Source organism: Bos grunniens, chromosome 9 (assembly GCF_055505025.1).
Source record: "Bos grunniens cultivar Pamir isolate PY7600 chromosome 9, Bosgru_T2T1.0, whole genome shotgun sequence".
Classification (NCBI taxonomy): domain Eukaryota; kingdom Metazoa; phylum Chordata; class Mammalia; order Artiodactyla; family Bovidae; genus Bos; species Bos grunniens.
Window position 1 is genome coordinate 34064347 of NC_141173.1, and position 21842 is coordinate 34086188.

Genomic DNA, 21842 nt, shown 5'->3' on the forward strand with positions numbered 1-21842 from the left:
TTGTAGAAAACTATAGCTGATAAATTTTACTGTTTAGAACAGCAGCTGATTTTGATGGGGTTTTAAATTTATTTGCAAGTAGATCATTTTCACAAGTCCCCAGAGGAGGAAATGGTAACCCACTCTATTATTTTTGCCTGAAAAATCCTGTGGACAAGAGCCTGGCAGGCTACAGACTATGGGGTCGCAAAGATTCAGACATGACTGACCGACTAAGCACACAGCACATTTTCACAGGTAGGTTGATAGAAAATTATCCCACAGTCACACCTATATCCTCTGTCAGGCAGCTCTCAAATGCATGCAGATAATCACAAGGGAGGCACAGCAGAGACTATGGTCCCCGGAGAAAATTGAATGTAACTAAAGCATGCTCTTTTCAGGAAGCCTGGTATAGGGACATCTGCGGTAATTACACTGCCAGTTTACATTTCCCTTTCTGATTTCCCTTTGGTCGTGGGGAGACTGTCAAAGTAGCCTTGGCTTCTGTCCCTTAGTTAAAGGCAAACATGTGACTCAAGCTAGAACAATTAGTCTCTCCCTCTGAGGATGTGACTCCTGAGAAGAGGGGAGCTATTAATAACACTGATAATAGTGGAACACTTCGTTCTGCAGAGAGAACCCTGAAAAAGCTCAGGGACTCTCCATTACGTTCTTTTCCCTGGGGCCCGACCTGATCTCCATCCTTACCATATGCTCCAGTTTTTCCTTTGATTCTGTGAGCTAGTCCCAATCTTTTCAATAAATTCTTTCCTGCTTGAAATTAGAGTCCATTTTTATTTCTTGTAAGCAAACGTGTATAGTATAGGCCTTTAGGTACCAGCTTCATATACGAAATCATCACTTTTTATTTGAGAAAACGATCTGCTCAATTTGCAGGAAGTTAGATGGCGATTTTATTGGGCATTACTGTTTGTCTAGGTTTCAGTATAAAACACAAATTACTTTTAACATGGTAGGAATTTACATCTTCTTCTGAACGTTGATCTTTTCTACATTACTCCTCCCATCTCAACTTATCTTAACCGTCATTTCAACTTAACTGTCATTTCATTCATTAAAAAAAAAGAGAAAAACTTATTTAAACTTATTGCATATCTAAATGTATTATATATTTCTGCTTAACAGATTGAATATTAAAAAGCATTTTTTGTGGAGCAAAGAGGACTTTTAGGGCAGTGAGACTACTCTGTGATACTATAATGGTGAATACATGTCATTATATGTTTGTCCAAACCCATAGTATGTACAGAAGAATTGATACTTTCGAACTCTCAAAAAAAGTCTTCTCTCAAGAGAAAAACTGACTCATTGGAAAAGACCCTGATGCTGAGAAAGATTGAAGGTGGGAGAAGAAGGGGATGACAGAGGATGAGATGGTTGGATGGCATCACTGACTCAATGGACATGAGTTTGAGTAAATTCTGGGAGTTGGTGATGGACAGGGAGGCCTGGCGTGTTGCAGTCCATGGGGTCGCAAAGAGCTGGACATGACTGAGTGACTGAACTGACTGATGGTATGTACAACACCAAAAGTGAACCCCAATGTAAACTGTGGACTTTAGGTGATTATGATGTGCTGATACAGGTTCATCAACTGTAATAAATGTTCCACGTCTGGTGGGACATGTAGTAATGCAGGAGGCTATGTTTGTGTAGGGGTAGAGGGTATACGGGAAATCTCTGTACTTTGCTCTCGATTCTGCTATGAACCTAAAACTGCTCTAAAAATGAGGTCTACTTTTAAGAAAGAAAGAAACAAAATCTTTTTCTAAACTGCAAACAAAGCTCACCCTTAATCTATCTCATAATCATAATAATCATCATCCACATTGATTCTGATGCTGGCGTGCTCCTCCAGCTTTGGTTTCTTTTTGGTCTCTTTGCTTTTCTCGGTCAGATGTAAGTGATGCTCACATTGCTTCATGATCTTCTTGGAAGACATCCAGCTCTCCCCTTGTCGTTCAGCTGGTGCCACACACTGTCCTCCCCTCACATCTGTGCCCTTGGCCTTCAGGACCTCTCTGGCTCTCAGGAGACTGCAGGTGCAATTCCATGGATTTCCATCCAGATACAGGTGCCGGAGGCGAGGCAGCACCTCCAGGGCTTTGAGGTCTAAAGCGGAAAGCCTGTTGTTCCTGAGGTTTAGAACCTGAAGCTGCTTCAGATCCTTGACCTCCCTCTCAGCAATATCCTGGATGGCATTGCCTTTTAGGTCCAGCCTGGCTAAGGTTCCTGGGAGCCTGAAAAAGCATGGAAACAGGATGTGAGAGGAGGCTGTGACCGTCATTCCAAACTGCCGAGGCAACTCAGACTGAGCAACATCCAAGTTTGCTGCACCGTTCTGTTCCCTCTGAAGCTAGAAAACAAGCTTTATTTTGAAAAGATAATTTAAAGTACAAACCCAAGTCTTACCTATTGGTCTTTAACCCTTTCTCATAGGACTTATTTTCTAATCCTCTGATTTCTTCTATTTTATATTCATATATTTTTCTCCTCCAGTGAAAATCTTGGAAAAATGGCTAATTCCATGTCTGGGGCAAAGTAAGCTAGAACATCTGAACCAGAACGCAATGAATTGTTCAGAGATTGCTGGAACACCTATCATGATGGCTGCTATCCAAAAATACAGTGTTAGCAAGAGTGTGGAGAAATTGGAACCTTTGTGCACTGTGGATGGGAGGATAAATGGTACAGATGATATGGAAAACAGTATGGTGGTCCTCCCCAAATTAAAAATACAATTGCCATATGATCCAGCAATTCCACTTTTGTGTATAAACTCAAAAGAATCGAAAAGAAGTTCTCAAAGAGATACTTATGCACCCATGTTATACTCCCATGTCAAATTCACAATAGTTAGAGTGTGGAAGCAATCCAAATGTCCATTGATTGATGAATGAGTAAGCAAAATACAAAATATAAGTACCTACAATGGAATATTATCCAGCCTTAAAACGAAGGAAATTCTGACTCATGCTACAACATGAATAAGGATACTACGCTAAGTGGGAAAAAAAGCCAGTCATAAAAAGATAACTTCCCTGGTGGCTCAGACGTTAAAGAATCTGCTCCAATATAGGAGACCCGGATTCGATCCCTGGGTCAGGAAGATTCCCTGGAAAAGGGAATGACAACCCCCTCCAGTATTCTTGCCTGGATAATTCCACGGACAAAGAAGCCTGGTGTGCTACAGTCCATGGGATCACAAAGAGTCTGACACGACTGACTGACAAACACTTCACTTCAAAAGATAACTGCTGTATGATTCTACTTATATAAGATGTCTAGAGTAGTCAAATTCATAGAAACAGAAAGTAGAATAGTGGTTGTCAGGGATTTAGGGGAGAGGGGAAATGAGCTGTTTAATGGGTACAGAGTTTCAGTTTCACAAGATGAAAAAGTTCTGGACGCTGGTTGCACAACAGTGCAAATATACTTAATGTTGAATTGTACATTTTAAAATGGTTAACGTGGTGAATTTTATGTTATGTGTGTTTTACCACAATTTTTTTTTTAAATAGAGATAATGGAATTGTGTCCCATGAACACAGGAACCAGCTTGGAGAGGCTCCTATTAAGGAAATTTGAGCATCAAAAGAGACTAGCAACTATAAATAACCATAACTCACTGAATGAATTAAGATCTCTGGGTCCATAGTGATATTTATAAAACAAAAAAAATAAAGAAACAGAAAAAAAAAAGCTACACAATAATGTTAAATGGGGAAAATAGAAGACAAAATTGATCTGAAATACATAAAGACAACTTATGGCTAGACATGGGTTCTGATTGAGCAGTTATGGATGACTCCTTTATTTCTCAGCACACAAAGTTTTCAACCTTGAACAGGTATTGCTGTATAATCAGAAAAAAAAAATTTAACTGTGGCTACCAATTTGAAAAATTTCATGCTAACGACTGTTGATAAAAATAAAAAAGGATCACAGTTGTGAACTGAAAATCTTTCTCTGAGTCAACAACTTTCCATTAAGTGCTTCCCTTGTGGCTCTGACGGTAAAGCGTCTGCCTACAATCTGGGAGACCCGGGTTGGATCCCTGGGTCGGGAAGTTCCCCTGGAGAAGGAAATGGCAACCCACTCCAGTATTCTTGCCTGGAAAATCCCATGGACGGAGGAGTCCGATAGGCTACAGTTCATGAGGTCGCGAAGAGTCAGACACAACTGAGCCACTTCACTTCATTCTCTTTATGAAGTGCAATAAGCGAAAAAGTTTTATGGGAAAAAAGGTCCTGAAAAATACCACCCAAATGCTATCTCCATGCCATGTGAATGTATTCTATTTCATGCTTTTTAGTATTCACTGGAATTTTTTATGGTGGTCTCAGTCATATGATTGCTATGCCAAAGAGAAAGAAACAAATGAATTTAACCATATTTTACAACAATATTACCTTTTGTTTGTTATAGTGTTATTTTTAGATGAATTTAATTCTAAAAGGTTAATCTTTTAGGCTACTGGAATGGGTAGCCATTTTCTTTTTCAGGGGATCTTCCCAACCCAGGGATTGAACCCTAGTCTCCCACATTGCTGGCAGATTCTTTACCATCTGAGCCACCAGGGAAGCCCATGGTTACTGGCACTTAGCCTAAATTTTGTCCTTGGTTTTTTTCTTTGATATTTACATTTTATAGTTGTATATATTTATGTTTATGTATTTTATATTTGTATTCATCTCCTAAACCATATAATATATATACATACATAAGTATTTGTGCTTTTGAATATTGTAAAGTCATGCTTGTTTAAAGTGACTTTTTTAAAATTTGGACTTAAATTTACCTAACAAAATAGGTTAATTTACCAGGGAAAATCACTTCATACATTTTAAGTGTGGTATAAGCTTCTGCAAAGACATTTTCTCTTAATAAGTCTGTTGTTAATACAATTAACAATTTTCAAATTGATATCCATAGTTAAATTCAGTTTGAAATTAATCCCTGAGAGAATTTAACTTTGTGCACACACCAGCTTATCCAGCTTACATCTCGAAAAGTTATACAGAAAATCTGTGTGTAGCTTTTTTTTTTCCCCCCAAAAAATGGACTGTTAATTGGTGATGATGCGGCAACCAAGGCTCTGGAACTATTGAGGGTACAAGGGGCACAGCAGCTGAGGAAAGATACGGTAAACTCAAGAGTCAAGTCTACTTATTAAGACTTTGAGTTCTAACTCTGGCTATTCTATCTACTAGTATGTGACTTCAGGTAAATTATTTAGCTCTTTTTTTTTGGCCACATCCACAGCATGTGGGATCTTTGTTCCCCGACTAGGGATTCAACCCATGCCGCTTGCATTGGAAGTGGAGTCTTAACCACTGGGCCACTGCGGAAGTCCCAGTTATTTAGCTTTTTAAAGCTTCTGATTTTCCAAGTATTCACTGCACAGAAGTCACATAAAAATGTTAACTAAGGACAATGAGCAAGCCAAGCTTTTCTTTTAAACAAACACACTTATTCAATTATCAGCTGGGTAGCCAAAAACTGTACCTGTTCTTAGAAGTATCTTTTTTTCTTTCATGTTGTTATGGATAATCAAAATGGTATTATAAGAGAAATCAGTAATTTCCTGCATTTGGCAGTCATTTATTTCTTTGATATAGTTTGTCTTTATAAATCTGATTTCTATAAAAATGTAGCCCTGATTTTAAGACAAACAAGTGTTTAGAAATGCTGTTTGTTCTTTGGGCAATACCCCTTCTTAGCGTAAAAAGAGGCACACCCCCATTTTGTCAGTAAATGGCACTTGAGTGTAAGAAAAAAATGCTAACTGGCTTCATTTGGTTGTAGAAAGCTATTATGGATTTGAATTACCCAAACTGTGAATAATGAAGGAATGGTGTAACTTATCTTTGTTCCCTGAGCTGCAGACTGGTGAAATGAGAAGCAGCAAAAAGTGAGACCCAGGTTCTGGGTAGTCTAAATTCTAAGTTGTGATTGAGTCACTCAGTCGTATCCAACTCTCTTGTGACCCCATGGACTGTAGGCTGCCAGGCTCCTCTGTCCATGGAATTTTTCAGGCAAGAATACTGGAGTGGGTTGCCGTTTCCTCCTCCAGAGGATCTTCCTGACCCAGGGAACACACGCACATCTTCTGCATTAGCAGGCAGATTCTTTATGGTTGAGTCACCAGGGAAGCCCAAGGAATAGATAGTATTGTACTTTAATTCTTTATAGGAGGGAAACCACGGAAAAACTTTTTGGGGTCCTTCCAAATTTCCAATTCAAAGAAAAATTGCAGAGTAGGGGTTTGGTGGTCATGACGGGGAATTTAAAAATCACTTTCTATAAGAACACAGGCCAAGTTCTCTGACAGAGTAGAGAGCTGTGTGGCTTCATTTATGCCTCATGGGCATACCCATGAGCTACCCCCTGGTCGCTCATTACTTGCCTCATTGTCCTTTCCCAGTAGTTCTCAACCTGGGCTATGCCTTAAATTCATCTGGGGAGCTTTTTAAAAATACTGATGCCTGGGGTGATGACGTAACTGGTTTGAAGTGAGGTCTAGGCATGAATGGGCTTTTTAAAAGTTATCCAAATTGTGAAATCAGATTTGAAAATTAGGGTTAGCTCAGGCTTGCAAGGGCTTCCCTGGTGGATCAGTGGTTAAAAAAAAAAAATCTGCCTGCAACGCAGGATACCTGGGTTCAATTCCTGGATTGAGAAAATCCCCTGGAGGAGAGCATGGCAACCCACTCCAGTATTCTTGCCTGGAAAATTCCATGGACAGAGGAGCCTGGAGGGCTACAGTCCATAGGGTTGCACAGAGTCGGACAGGACGGAAGCGACTGAGCAGCAGCAGCAGCAGGCTTCAGTCAGTTCAGTTAAGTGGCTCAGAAGTGTCCAACTCTTTTCGACCCCATGGACTGCAGCACACCAAGCTTCCCTGTCCATCACCAACTCCTGGAGCTTGCTCAAACTCATGTCCATTGAGTCAGTGATGCCATCCAACCATCTCATCCTCTCTCGTCCCCTTCTTCTCCCGCCTTCAGTCTTTCCCAGCATCAGGGTCTTTTCAAATGAGTTAGTTCTTCGCATCAGGTGGCCAAAGTATTGGAGTTTCAGCTTCAGCATCAGTCCTTCCAATCAATATTTAGGACTGATTTCCTTTAGGATGGACTGGTTGGATCCTCCTGTGATCCAAGGGACTCTCAAGAGTCTTCTCCAACACCACAGTTCAAAAGCATCAATTCTTCAGCTCTCAGCTTTCTTTATAGTCCAACTCTCACATCCATACATGACTACTGGAAAAACCATAGCTTTGACTAGATGGACCTTTGTTGGTAAAGTAATGTCTCTGCTTTTTAATATGCTGTCTAGGTTGGTCATAGCTTTTCTTCCAAGGAGCAAGTGTCTTTTAATTTCATGGCTGCAGTCACTATCTGCAGTGATTTTGGAGCCCCAAAATATAAAGTCTCTCACTGTTTCCATTGTTTCCCCATCTATTTGCCATAAAGTGATGAGACTAGATGCCATGATCTTAGTTTTTTGAATGCTGAGTTTTAGGCAGCAGGCTTGCAAACCCATTATACATTCTGTTGGGTAAAAGCATTGTGCTTTCTGTAGTCACTTATTAAAACACAGATACTCTGTCAGAAGTAATTAAGAATAATTAAGCTACTTTTCACTCATTAAACTTAGCAGGATTACTCCCCCAAATGCTTTCTAAAAGTCACCTGAATAGAAAAATTCACCAAGTTCACAGTTTTGTCCATAGCTGTCAGAGCCTGCTGAGAATCCTTAGGTGAGATAGTTACTCCCTAACCTGTTTTGTGACTTTTTACTTGATGCATATTTTTTGGAGGAGCATGCAGTAGTCGAAAATATAGTAGAGAAATTATTTAAATAACAAGAATGTTGTTGTTCAGTCACTCAGTCATGTCTGACTCTTTGCAACCCCATGAACTGCAGCACGCCAGGCTTCCCTGTCCTTCACTATCTTCCAGAGTTTGCTCAAACTCATGTCCATTGAATTGGTGATGCCATCCAACCATCTCATGCTCTGTTATCCCCTTCTCCTCCTGCCTTCAATTTTTCCCAGAAATCAGGGTGTTTTCCAATGAGTCAGTTCTTCACATCAGGTAGCCAAAGGGTACTGGAGCTTCAGCTTCAGCATCAGTCCTTCCAATCAATATTCAGGGTTGATTTACTTTAGGATTGACTTATTTGATCTCCTTGCTGTCCAAGGGACTCTCAAGAGTCTTCTCCAACATCACAGTTCAAAAGCATTAATTCTTCAGCATTCAGCCTTCTTTATGGTCCAACTCTCACATCTGTACATGACTACTGGAAAAACCATAGCTTTGACTATACGGACCTTTGTCAGCAAAGTGACATCTCTGCTTTTTAATACTCTGTCTAGGTTTGTCAGAGCTTTTCTTCCAAGGAGCAAGCATCTTTTACTTTCATCGCGGCAGTCACCATCTGCACTGATTTGGGAGCCCAAGAAAATAAAACCTGTTACCATTCCCCATGGGAATATGGGAATACCAGACCACCTGATCTGCCTCTTGAGAAATTTGTATGCAGGTCAGGAAGCAACAGTTAGAACTGGACATGGAACAACAGACTGGTTCCAAATAGGAAAAGGAGTACGTCAAGGCTGTATATTGTCACCCTGTTTATTTAACTTATATGCAGAGTACATCATGAGAAACGCTGGACTGGAAGAAGCACAAGCTGGAATCAAGATTGCCGGGAGAAATACCAATAACCTCAGATATGCAGATGACACCACCCTTATGGCAGAAAGTGAAGAGGAACTCAAAAGACTCTTGATGAAAGTGAAAGTGGAGACTGAAAAAGTTGGCTTAAAGCTCAACATTCAGAAAACCAAGATCATGGCATCCAATCCCATCACTTCATGGGAAATAGATGGGGAAACAGTGGAAACAGTGTCAGACTTTATTTTGGGGGGCTCCAAAATCACTACAGATGGTGACTGCAGCCATGAAATTAAAAGACGCTTACTCCTTGGAAGGAAAGTTATGACCAACCTAGATAGCATATTCAAAAGCAGAGACATTACTTTGCCAACAAAGGTTCGTCTAGTCAAGGCTATGGTTTTTCCTGTGGTCATGTATGGATGTGAGAGTTGGACTGTGAAGAAGGCTGAGCACTGAAGAATTGATGCTTTTGAACTGTGGTGTTGGAGAAGACTCTTGAGAGTCCCTTGGACTGCAAGGAGATCCAACCATTCCATTCTGAAGGAGATCAGCCCTGGGATTTCTTTGGAGGCAATGATGCTAAAGCTGAAACTCCAGTACTTTGGCCACCTCGTGCAAAGAGTTGACTCATTGGAAAAGACTCTGATGCTGGGAGGGATTGAGGGCAGGAGGAGAAGGGGACAACAGAGGATGAGATGGCTGGATGGCATCACTGACTTGATGGATGTGAGTCTGAGTGAACTCTGGGAGTTGGTGATGGACAGGGAGGCCTGGCGTGCTGTGATTCATGGGGTCGCAAAGAGTCAGACACGACTGAGCTACTGAACTGAACTGAACTGAACCATTCCCCATTACCATTTCCCCTGTTACTATTGTTTCCCCATCTATTTGCCATGAAGTGAAGGGACCGGATGACATGATCTTGGTCTTAAGAATGAGAGTCTTGAAATACTGACCACATGCTCTAGCCTTAGAGCCTTTGTACTGGCTGTTGTGTCTAGAACACTCCCACCCCTGCACACCCTGCCCACCGCCCCACAAAGACCACTGCCCCACAAAGAAAAAGAATCTGCTGTTTAATAAACAACATAGTATCTTTTTAAGGAGAATAATAGTACTTACTCTTCTATTTTTATTCTACTTTAAAATGTGAAACATGGGATAAAAGTTAAATAGAGTCAATTAACATGAACATATTAGTAACAGATTATGACTTTGGTTAGAGGGGAACAAGTACAGTTGGTTGGAGATAGAAGTAGGGATATTTGGAAAAAATTTATTAAGCGCCAGAGTATGAGGATGTATGTGTGTTTGTGTGTGAGAGAGAAAGAGAATAAAAGAAACAACTGAAAACATAAGGTAAGACCAACACAAACTGACTCACACACTCACAAACAGGCCCACAGAAAACTAAGCAGCACCCCACAGCACTGAGAAAAACAAATGACTCCTAAATGCATAATTCAAAATAAATACAATGTTAGATTTCAAGATTTTGATTTTTCCCTTATAAACTATTTCAATGCTTTTAAAAATATAAATGTCTTACTACACTTTCCCCCTCAGTTTTTCCTGGGGTCCTTGCTTTGCTAGTGTTAAACACATGCCTTGCTTCCCAAATGGTGCAGTGGAATCTGCCTGCCAATGCAGAAGATGCAAGAGACACGAGTTCCATCCTTGGGTCAGGAAGATCCCCTGTAGTAGGAAACGGCAACCTGCTCCAATATTCTTGCCTGGAAAATTCCATGGACAGAGGAACCTGGCAGCTACAGTCCATGGGGTTGTAAAGAGTCAGACAGGACTAAGCATGCACCCCCTTAAGCACATGCCTAGTGCGCCTGTTGCTGGATCCAGGCCATAGCTTAGAAAACCAGAACACATTTTTACGAGTAATAGCCCCCTGTGATGTTCGTTAGCATACTTCCCTGAAGCTGCAGTTGCTTCTAATACAGATCTCTAATATAGATCTGTTGGTATCTTGTCCCACAGGCAAGGTAAGTTAGTGCAGGAGTCAGCTTGAGGGCTGGAGATTCCAAACCCTTGTTTAAAACTTCTGCCTCTGAACCCTTGGATAGCTTTAATCAGATAAATTACATTTACTTGGACTACTTTTCTTTCTTGTATAATGTACTTAGTTGCCCCCATCTTTGGAAGACTTCTCTGGTAAGTTCCACAGATGATAAAGCTCACTTACCGCAGAGGTATAGACAGGAGTAGGTTCTGCTCCAAGGCCAGATTGGAGAGCTGGGAACACTTCTGCAGGGCTCCAGCTTCAAACAAGCTGACAATGTTGTTGTCCAGAAACAAGTGTTTCAAATCTCGGAGGTCCCGGAAATCCTGCGCGGTAACTTTCCGAATCAGATTATTGCTGATATCCAGCTTTTGTAGCCGGGCTGGTAGTCGGAGGGGCAACGTCTGAAGTTGGTTTTGGGACACCTCAAGGGTTGTTAAATTGGCAAGGAGCTGTGCCCCCTCGATGGAAGAGAGTGAGTTTTCTGACAGGTAAAGGTGGGAAAGATTCTCTAAGTGTTTCATATCTCGAAACCTCACCGCTTTGAGCCGGTTTCTCTCCATTTTTAAAGAGAGCAAAGATTTGGGGAGGTTAATAGGAATTTTAGTCAGAAAGTTACTACTGAAACTGAGAAATTGCAGAGACTGAAGGGAAGTGAAGAAGCTAGCTGGTATGAGATGTAGCTTGTTATTTTCCATGCTCAGATGTTTCAGATGGGGAAGTGCCAGCGGTCCCTCCACATTCTCGATGTTGTTGGCGTCTAACATCAAGTTTTGCAGACTGACAAGGGAGGAGAGCATGCTGGGAGAGATAGAAGAGATCAGATTGTTTTTCAGTTCAAGGATTTTTAATTTCTTCAGTCCTTCAAAATCAGATCCGTGAAGGACATATATTGAATTATCATTTAGTTTTAACACTTCAAGACTGGCTGGGAGAGCACGGGGGACCCGTCTTAACTTATTTTTCCAGAGTTCCAAGGTCTTCAAAGTACTCAGAGTTTTGAAAGTGTCGTTTTCTACTGACTCTGTTCCACTGGCCAGCAGAAGAAAATCTTCTAGAGCTAACATTTGGGTAAAGTTAGAGAGCTATTAAAAAAAAAAAAAAAGCAGGGATGGGGAAAAGAGGAGAAAAGCAGTAAATTAGGATTATTATTTTTAAAAAGGCATATACGTTTCCATTCAATACTAATGATACTTCAGCTTTTTCCTTCAGGATCTATTTTATTTTATTACTGCTGCTGCTGCTAAGTCATTTCAGTCGTGTCCGACTCTGTGCGACCCCACAGATGGCAGCCCACCAGGCTCCGCCGTCTCTGGGATTCTTCATGTTGTTGTATAGCAAAACCAATACAATATTGTAAAGCAACTTCTCTCAAATTAAAAAAAATTTTAAGTAATGAAACTTTTTTTAATTTGAGGGAAGTTGCTTTACAACATTGTATTGGTTTTGCTATACAACAACATGAATCAGTCATAATTATATACATATATGTTCCAGTACTTTGGCCACCTCATGCGAAGAGTTGACTCACTGGAAAAGACTCTGATGCTGGGAGGAATTGGGGGCAGGAGGAGAAGGGGACACAGAGGATGAGATGGCTGGATGGCATCACTGACTCGATGGACGTGAGTCTGAGTGAACTCCGGGAGTTGGTGATGGACAGGGAGGCCTGGCGTGCTGCGATTCTTGGGGTCGCAAAGAGTTGGACACGACTGAGCGACTGATCTGATCTGATATATACCCCTTCCCTCTTGAACCTCCCTCCCCACCCCATTCCCTCCCTCAAGGTCATCACAGAGCACAGGCTGGGCTCCATGTGGTTTTAAATTATCTCTTGGAAAAGGATAGAAACTCAGGTCCTGACCATTTTTATTCATACCTGCTAGAGGGACGGGGGAGCCTGGTGGGCTGCCATCTATGGGGTCGCACAGAGTCGGACACAACTGAAGCGACTTAGCAGCAGCAGCAGTGTAAGAGGTCTAAAATATTTTAAGCACTTTCATATACTATTGATAGACATAAAATTGGCCAACTTTTGCTGTGTATTCTTTGACCCAGCAAGTTTACTTCTAGGTAGAAGTGCTTACAAATTGCACAATGATGTGTGCGACAGGATGTTCTTTGTTGCATCATCTTGTAACAGCCAAAAAGGAAACAATCTGGAAATTTCACTAAGCTGTTAACTAGAGTTGCTAACTCTTAGAAGGTAAGGTTATCGGGAATTTTCATTATCTATCTACATTTCACATTGTCTAGATGTTTAAAATTCTTAAATTACATTTAAACAATTTTAAGCATTAAAAGTAAAAAAAAATTAATGTCCTAGATACTGCTATCAGTTGGATGGGCCTATTAGAAAGACATTTTCAAGTATATTATAGTTTGGAAAACTAGTCTCCTTGTTCCCACTCCCCAATTTTTGTTTCATTGATGAAAAAGATTCATGAAGAAACAAATAGGATACACGTGTCTCCATGTCTGTAGAGCAAGGAGTCCATTCATGCATATACCCCAGACCTAATGCAATTCCTCTCCTCGATTTTAGGAATCTGATACACTTTCTCCATGGTTTGCAAGTTTAAGCACCCCTATCTTTCCACATACCCTCCAAACTCCTAGCTTGACATCTACCTCCTTTTTAGGATGGTGTAATTTTTGGTATTTGTTTCTCGAGTAAAATCATGTTTAGGTAAATGAAGAATTGTTCCAGATTTTCCTCAGCTTAATAAATCTTCACAAAATTTTCAACCTGATTTAAGTTAAGTTAAGCTGGAATTTTCAATGCACAATTTTATGTCTTACTGTCTACAGCTTCTAAATGTTGATTTAATTGTGCAGTTGAACCCTTTTGTAATACCAGTATACAGTTAATACCTTCAAAGTGGGTTAATTCTGCAGCACATATTTGTTATATGTGATTATACTATAGGAGGACCTGTGATGTGAATTATGGTATATTTTAAAGCATCTCCTAAAATGGTACACTATTTGAAGAATCTCGTGTTAAAAATTCAATAAACAAATATTTTTAATCATAAAATTTTTGGCAGCTGCCTTGGCTTATATATTGCTGCTAACGTTTGATATTTTCTTAATGATTAATCAGATGCATTAATTAGTCATAGTCCCAAGAATAGTACTTTTTGTTTTTGAATTTGTTGAGCATCTACAAGTTCCATGTGCTTTTTTACACGTTATTATTAGTTCTCTTCATAACCCTGCAAGTTTGAATTTCAACAGGGTTTACAGAACTCCAAAGCCCTTTCTTCCTCAACTCATCATTTTCTAATACATTGTCTGCTGCCTGTGGTCTATAATTAATGTTTTTCAAATGAGACACAAGATCTGGACACAGATCATATTTTTAGAAAAGCAGAAATTTTAGAGATTATATAGTACAAATCTTCCATATAAGGGAAGGTTTAAGCTGGAATCAAGATTGCCAGGAGAAATATCAATAACCTAAGATATGCAGATGACACCACCCTTAAGGCAGAAAGTGAAGAAGAACTAAAGAGCCTCTTGATGAAAGTGAAAGAGGAGAGTGAAAAAGTTGGCTTAAAGCTCAACATTCAGAAAACGAAGATCATGGCATCCAGTCCCATCACTTCATGGCAAATAGATGGGGAAACAATGGAAACAGTGATGGGTTTTATTTTCTTGGGCTCCAAAATCACTGCAGAAGGTGACTGCAGCCATGAAATTAAAAGACACTTGCTCCTTGGAAGGAAAGTTATGACCAACCTAGATAGCATATTAAAAAGTAGAGACATTACTTTACCAAAAAGGTCCATCTAGTCAAAGCTATGGTTTTTCCAGTGGTCATGTATGGATGTAAGAGTTAGACTATAAAGAAAGCTGAATGCTGAAGAATTGATGCTTTTGAACCGTGGTGTTGGAGAAGACTCTTGAGATTCCCTTGGACTGCAAGAGGAACAAGCCAGTCAATCCTAAAGAAAATCAGTCCTATATATTCATTGGAAGGACTGATGCTGAAGCTGAAACTCCAATACTTTGGCCACCTGATGTGAAGAATTGGCTCATTGGAAAAGACCCTGATGCTGAGAAAGATTGAAAGTGAGAGGAGAAGGGGACGACAGAGGATGAGATGGTCATGAGTTTGAGCAAGCTCCGGGAGTTGGTAGACAGGGAAGCTTGGTGTGCTGCAGTCCATGGGGTTGCAAAGATTCGGACATGACTGAGTGACTGAACTGAACTGAACTGAAGCGATGAGGCCGAAAAATAAAAATAAAATAAATGACCTGTCCAAGATGCAGGGTGTTTAATCTCTTCTTCATTCTAAATTGCCTTTTTCTAGGCTTTCTTTCATATTAAGTCACAAATGACTCTACACATTGATTTGCACCTCTGGGACTGTTGATGTCCCGAAAAAAAGACCTTGATGTTGCAAATGCCTCCACTTCTATCTGCTTGATGACAAACCCTAAAAAGACAGCTGACTATGCAGCCAGTCTCAGAGATAACATGAATCTGAATGGACAGTTTCTCTGAGGACAAAGTGTGGTGTGGGAGCTTCAATTTGTCTCCATTTTTATATATAAAGTATATAGACTAGCCTACATAGTAAATACCAGTCATATTCTTAACTAAATCCAGGGAATAGTCGTTTTATGTTATTAAGCATAGAGAACCTTTTCTCTTTATCAGGTGAATGCAGATTACTTTTGCCAAAGCCAAAACAACACCCAGTTGTGGATGTGACTGGTGATGGAAATAAAGTCCAATGATGTAGAGAGCAATATTGCATAGGAACCTGGAATGTTAGGTCCATGAATCAAGGCAAATTGGAAGTGGTCAAACAGGAGACAGCAAGAATGAGCATTAACGTTTTAGGAATCAGCGAACTAAAATGGACTGGAATGGGTGAATTTAACTCAGATGACCATTATATCTACTACTATGGGCAAGAATACCTTAGAATAAATGGAGTAGCCATCATAGTGAACAAGAGTCCAAAATGCAGTACTTGGATACAATCTCAAAAGTGACAAAATGATCTCTGTTTGTTTCCAAGGTAAATCATTCAAAATCACAGTAATCCATCTATGCCCTGACCAGTAATGCTGAAGAAGCTGAAGTTGAACAGTTCTATGAAGACCGATAAGACCTTCTAGAGCTAACACAAAAAACATGTCCTCTTCATTATAGGGGAATGGAATGCAAAAGTAGGAAGTCAAGAACTACCTAGAGTAACAGGAAAATTTGGCCTTAGAGTACAAAACGATGCAGGTCAAAGGCTGACAGAGTATAGTAAACACCTTCTTCCAACAACACAAGACTCTACATATGGACATCACCAGATGGTCAATACCTAAATCAGATTGGTTATATTCTTTGCAGCCAAAGATGGAGAAGCTCTATACAGTCAGCAAAGTCAAGACAGAGAGCTGACTGTGGCTCAGAATTTATTGCCAAATTCAGACTTAAATTGAAGCAAGTAGGGAAAACCACTAGACCATTCAGGTATGACCTAAATCAAACCCCTTACAATTATAAAGTGTAAGTGACAAACAGATTCAACATATTAGATCTGATAGACAGAGTGCCTGAAGAACTGTGGATGGAGGTTCGTGACAGGAGGCAGTGATCAAGACCATCCCCAAGAAAAAGAAATGCAAAAGGCAAAATGGTTGTCTGAGGAGGCCTTAAGTATCTGAGAAAAGAACAGAAGCAAAAGGCAAAGGAGTAAAGGAAAGATATACCCATTTGAATGCAGAGTTCCAAAGAATAGCAAGGAGGGATAAGAAAGCCTTCCTCGGTGATCAATGTAAAGAAATAGAGGAAAAAACAGAATGGGAAAGAGTAGAGATCTCTTCAAGAAAATTAGAGATACCAAGGGAACATTTCATGCAAAGCTGAGCACATTAAAGGACAGAAATGGTATGGACCTAACAGAAGCAGAAGATATTAAGAAGAGGTGGCAAGAATACACAGAAGAAATGTACAAAAAAAGATCTTCATGACCCAGATAACAATGGTGTGATCACTCACCTAGAGCCAGACATCCTAGAATGTGAAGTCAAGTGGGCCTTAGGAAACATCACTTCAAACAAAGCTAGTGGAGGTGATGGAATTCCAGTTGTGCTATTTCAAATCCTAAAAGATAATGCTGTGAAAGTGCCACACTCAATATGCCAGCAAATGTGGAAAACTCAGCAGTGGCCACAGGACTGGAAAGGTCAGGTTTCATTCCAATCCCAAAGAAAGGCAATGCCAAAGAATGCTCAGACTACTGCACAATTGCACTCATCTCACACTCTAGCAAAGTAATGCTCAAAATTCTCCAAGCCAGGTTTCAACAGTACATAAACTGTGAACTTCCAGATGTTCAAGCTGGATTTAGAAAAGGCAGAGGAACCAGAGATCAAATTGCCAACGTCCATTGGAAGATCGAAAAAGCAAGAGAGTTCCAGAAATACGTCTACTTCTGATTTTTGACTATGACAAAGCCTCTGTTGTGGATCACAACAAACTGTGGAAAATTCTTCAAGAGATATGAATACCAGACCACCTGACCTGCCTCCTGAGTAATTTGTATGCAGGTCAAGAAGCAACAATTAGAATTGGACATGGAACAACAGACTGGTTCCAAATTGGGAAAGGAGTACATTAAGGCTGTATATTGTCACCCTGCTTATTTAACTTCTGTGCAGAGTACATCATGTAAAATGTTGGGCTGGATGAAGCACAAGCTGGAATCAAGATTGCTGGGAGAAATATCAATAACTTCAGATATGCAGATGACACCACCCTTATGGCAGAAAGTGAAGAAGAACTCAAGAGCTGCTTGGTGAAAGTGAAAGAGAAGAGTGAAAAAGTTGGCTTAAAACTCAACATTCAGAAAACGAAGATCATGGCTTCTGGTCCCATCATTTCATGGCAAGTAGATGGGGAAATAATGGAAACAGTGAGAGACTATTTTGGGGGGCTCCACAATCACTGCAGATGGTGATTGCAGCCATGAAATTAAAAGAAGCTTGCTCCTTGGAAGAAAAGCTATGACCAACTTAGCATATTAAAGAGCAGAGACATTACTTTACCAACAAAGGTCCGTCTAGTCAAAGCTATGGTTTTTCCGGTGGTCATGTATGGATGTGAAAGTTGGACTATAAAGAAAACTGAACACCGAAGAATTGTTGCTTTTGAACTGTGGTGTTGGAGAAGACTCTTGAGAGTCCCTTGCACAGCAAGGAGATCCAACAAGTCCATCCTAAAGGAAATCAGTCCTGAATATTCATTGGAAGGGCTGATGCTGAAGCTGAAACTCCAATACTTTGGCCACCTGATGCGAAGAACTGACTCCTTTAAAAAGACCCTGATGCTGGGAAAGATTGAGGGCAGGAGGAGAAGGGGATGACAGAGGATGAGATGGTTGGATGGCCTCACCGATGCAATGGACGTGAGTTTGAGCAAGCTCCGGGAGTTGGTGATGGACAGGGAGGCTCGGCGTGCTACAATCCCACGGTCACAAAGAGTGGAACACGACTGAGCGACTGAACTGAACTGATTATTAGTTAAAATGGCCTACCATTTTCTAAATATTTACTATGCTTATCTTTTGTCTTTTAATTGAAGGATACTTACTTTATACTTTTGTGTTGGTTTCTGCCGTACAACAACTGAAACAGCCTAAGTATACTTACGTCTCCTCCTCCTTGAACCTCCCTCCCACCCCGCCCGTGTAGGTCGTCACAGAGCAGCGGGCTGAGCTCCCTGTGTCATCCAGCCACTCCCCACTAGCATCTGCTTTGCATCTGGTAGTGTATATGTGTCAGTGCCACTCTCTCACGCTGTCCCACCCTCTCTCTTCCCCTGCTGTGTCCACAAGTCCTCTCTCTACGTCTGCTCTCTGTTCCTGCCCTCAGATAAGTTCATCGGTACCATTTTGCTAGGTTCTGTATATATGTGTTCATATACAGTACTTGTTTTCTCTTTCTGACTTGCTTCACTCTGTATAACAGCCAGTAGGTTCATCCATGTCACTGGAACTGGCACATACAACGCTTATGTTTACAAAGCTCTGTGTGTAAACATGATTATTCCCTTTTCACTGAGGGAAACTAAAGCTCAAGAAGGCAGAACAATTTGTCCAAGTATTTCTTGCTAGGAAGTGGAAAGATTGGGCTTCCAATCCAGGTTTATTACCCTAACACATATATTTAAAAAAATTAATCTATTTATTTTAATTGGAGGCTAATTACTTTACAATATTGTGGTGGTCTTCGCCATACATCGACATGAATCAGCCATGGATGTATATGTGTCCCCCCATCTTGAAAATCCCACCTCCCTCCCCACCCCATCTCTCTGGGTTGTCCCAGAGCACTGGCTTTGAGTGCCCTGCTTCATACATCGAACTTGCGCTGGTCATCTATTTAACATATGGTAATACACATGTTTCAATGCTATTCTCTCAAATCATCCTACCCTCACCTTTTCCCACAGAGTTCAAAAGTCTGTCCTTTACATCTGTGTGTTTTTTGATGTCTCTCATATAGGGTTTTCGTTACCATCTTCTTTGTAAATTCCATAATGTGTGTCAATAGACAATATTTGTCTTTCCCTTTCTGACTTATTTCACTCTGTATAACAGGCTCCAGTTTCATCCACCTCATTAGAACTGATTCAAATGTGTTCTTTTTTATAGCTGAGTAATATTCCATTGTGTACATGTACCACAACTTCCTTATCCATTCGTCTGCCAACAGACATCTAGGTTGATTCCATGTCCTGGCTATTGTAAACAGTGCTGCGATGAACATTGGAGTACATGTGTCTCTTTCACTTCTGGTTTCCTAGGTGTGTACACCCAGCAGTGGGATTGCTGGGTCATAAGGCAGTTCTATTTACAGTTTTTTTAAGGAATCTCCATACTGTTCTCCATAGTAGCTGTACTAGTTTGCATTCCCACCAACAGTGTAAGAGGGTTCCCTTTTTTCCACACTCTCTCCAGCATTCATTGTTTGTAGACTTTTGGATCGCAGCCATTCTGACCGGTGTGAGATGGGACCTCATTGTGGTTTTGATTTGCATTTCTCTGATAATGAGTGATGTTGAGCATCTTTTCATGTGTTTGTTAGCCATCTGTATGTCTTCTTTGGAGAAATGTTAACACACATATATTTTTAACTTTACTGTTTATAACATGAATTTAGCTGAAGTGTATAGAGTTCTGGTGCCACAATGAGAAAGACACCCATTGATTTTCAACTTATCAGTTGAGTTTGCAGAGCTGACAAAGGCAAAAAAAATCTGCCAGACTTGTTTTTTCCATTTCCGTGGGCTGAGCAGGGTTGTGCTCAAGAGATGTGGAAAGAGATGCTTTTGCCCTGGAGCTAACCTTGGGACTGTTGGCCATTTGTCAACATTGGTTAAAAAGCAAGGCAAGTGTGGTTTGGTGTTAACAATTAGGCTTGGGGGAAAAAAAGAAAAACAGGCTTAGAAAGCTTAGCTAAGTAAAATTCCTGCCATCACAGTTTTACAGTTTGGTGAACCTAATACTTATGGAGATAAAAGTTACCATATAATATGAAAAGTTAAAGAAAAAAAAAGCAAGCCAAGTAAAATGAAACAGAGCAGAGGGGCCAATTCTGCTGGTCTCTCCATGAAAAGGCTTTGTTTCAGTTTTCAGTTCTGGGAAGCTCCCCCTCCAAGCACTAGAGGGTCACAGGACTTCCTTAGGCTCTGTTTAGGTCAAATGCACACAGGAATCCGACACGTTCACAGTGACTGCCTCAGACATATGTGAACCAAGCCAGCAAGGCGTTTTCTAAACTATGTTGGAATTTTTCCTGATCATCGAAGCAACATTTGTTCTCTGTAAAAAATTTAAAAATTCTGGAAAGTATGGAGAGAATATAAAAAGAATTCATAACCTCTCCCTTGTTGATAAACTATATAGTTCTTTTTAAAAAATATGTGTTTATTTATTTGACTGCAGTACGTCTTAATTGGGGGCTTCCCAAATGGGATAGTGGTAAAGAATCTGCTTGCCAATGCAGGAGACCCAAGAGATGTAGGTTCATTCCCTGGGTGGGGAAGATCCCCTGGAGGAGGAAATGGCAACCCACTCCAATATTCTTGCCTGGAAAATTCCATGGACAGAAGAGCCTGGCAGGCTACAGGCCATGGGGTCGCAAATAGCCAGACACAACTGGGGGGCGGCACTGAGACTGCAGTTGCGGCACCAGGTATCTAGTTCCCTCACCAGGAATCAAACCCAGGACCCCTGCATTGGGAGCACAGAGTCTTACCCGCTGGGCCATCAGGGAAGTCCCTATACATTTCTTACACAAGAAGAATCTGAAGTACCTTCTTCTCTTCCACAAAAGATATATGTAAATAATTATTTTCATTGACTGCCACCAGAAAGACATTTCTGTATGCATGCTAAGTTGCTTCAGTCATGTCCAACTCTTTGCACCCTTATGGACTGTAACCTGCCAGGCTCCTCTGTCTACAGAATTCTCCAGGAAAGAATGCTGGAGTGGGTTGCCATGCCCTCCTCCAGGGATCTTCTCATCCGAGGAACTGAACCTGCATTTCCTGTGGCTCTTACATTGCAGGCAAGTTCTTTACCACTGAGTCACTGGAGAACCCCAAAGACATTTCTATTTGTTCTTTATATGTTAGAGCTAAACCTGCAAAACTCTTAGAAGAAAATACAGGCATGCATTGTCGTGACCTTGGGTTTGGTAAAAGTTATCTTGGGTATGACACCAGATATGATCCTCTCCAGCAGCACCAGCTGTCCAGGTATAGGAGAAACAAAGGAAAGTGGTCACGTTAAACAGAGACTGAGGCTTTGCTGAATAAGCGTTGAGATAATTGGTAAAGAACCTGCCTGCAATGCAAGAGCCACAGGAGATGCAGTTTCAATTCCTGGGATAGGAAGATCCCTGGACGAGGGAATGGCGGCCCATTCCAGTATTCTTGCCTGGAGAATTCTGTGGACAGAGGATCCTGGTGGGTTACAGTCCATAGGGTCACAATTGTGGGATGCAAAAGGGGAAGAGGTAGGGAAAGAAGATAAATAAGAAATGGACTGATATCTGAGAGAATGTGGGTAGATCTAGGATTAGAAGTCTCCATGAGGTAGAATGATAAGCGCAGCATGTGGCAGC

General features: G+C 40.8%; 1 protein-coding gene across 2 annotated transcripts in view; it reads right to left on the reverse strand.

Moving 5' to 3' along the window:
* Positions 1-872: 872 nt before the first annotated feature.
* Positions 873-21842, reverse strand: part of LOC147365768 (nephrocan-like) — a 32974-nt gene continuing 12004 nt past the window's right edge. Inside the window, exons 2-3 of one of the 2 annotated variants that reach the window (XM_086317150.1) lie at positions 10882-11783; positions 873-2243 (exon numbers count right to left, since the gene is read on the reverse strand). In XM_086317150.1, the coding sequence (XP_086173276.1) occupies positions 1796-2243; positions 10882-11783 (1350 nt within the window). In that variant the 3' untranslated portion in view covers positions 873-1795. The remainder of the gene's footprint in view (positions 2244-10881; positions 11784-21842) is intronic. The other variant, XM_086317151.1, reaches the window with a different exon arrangement.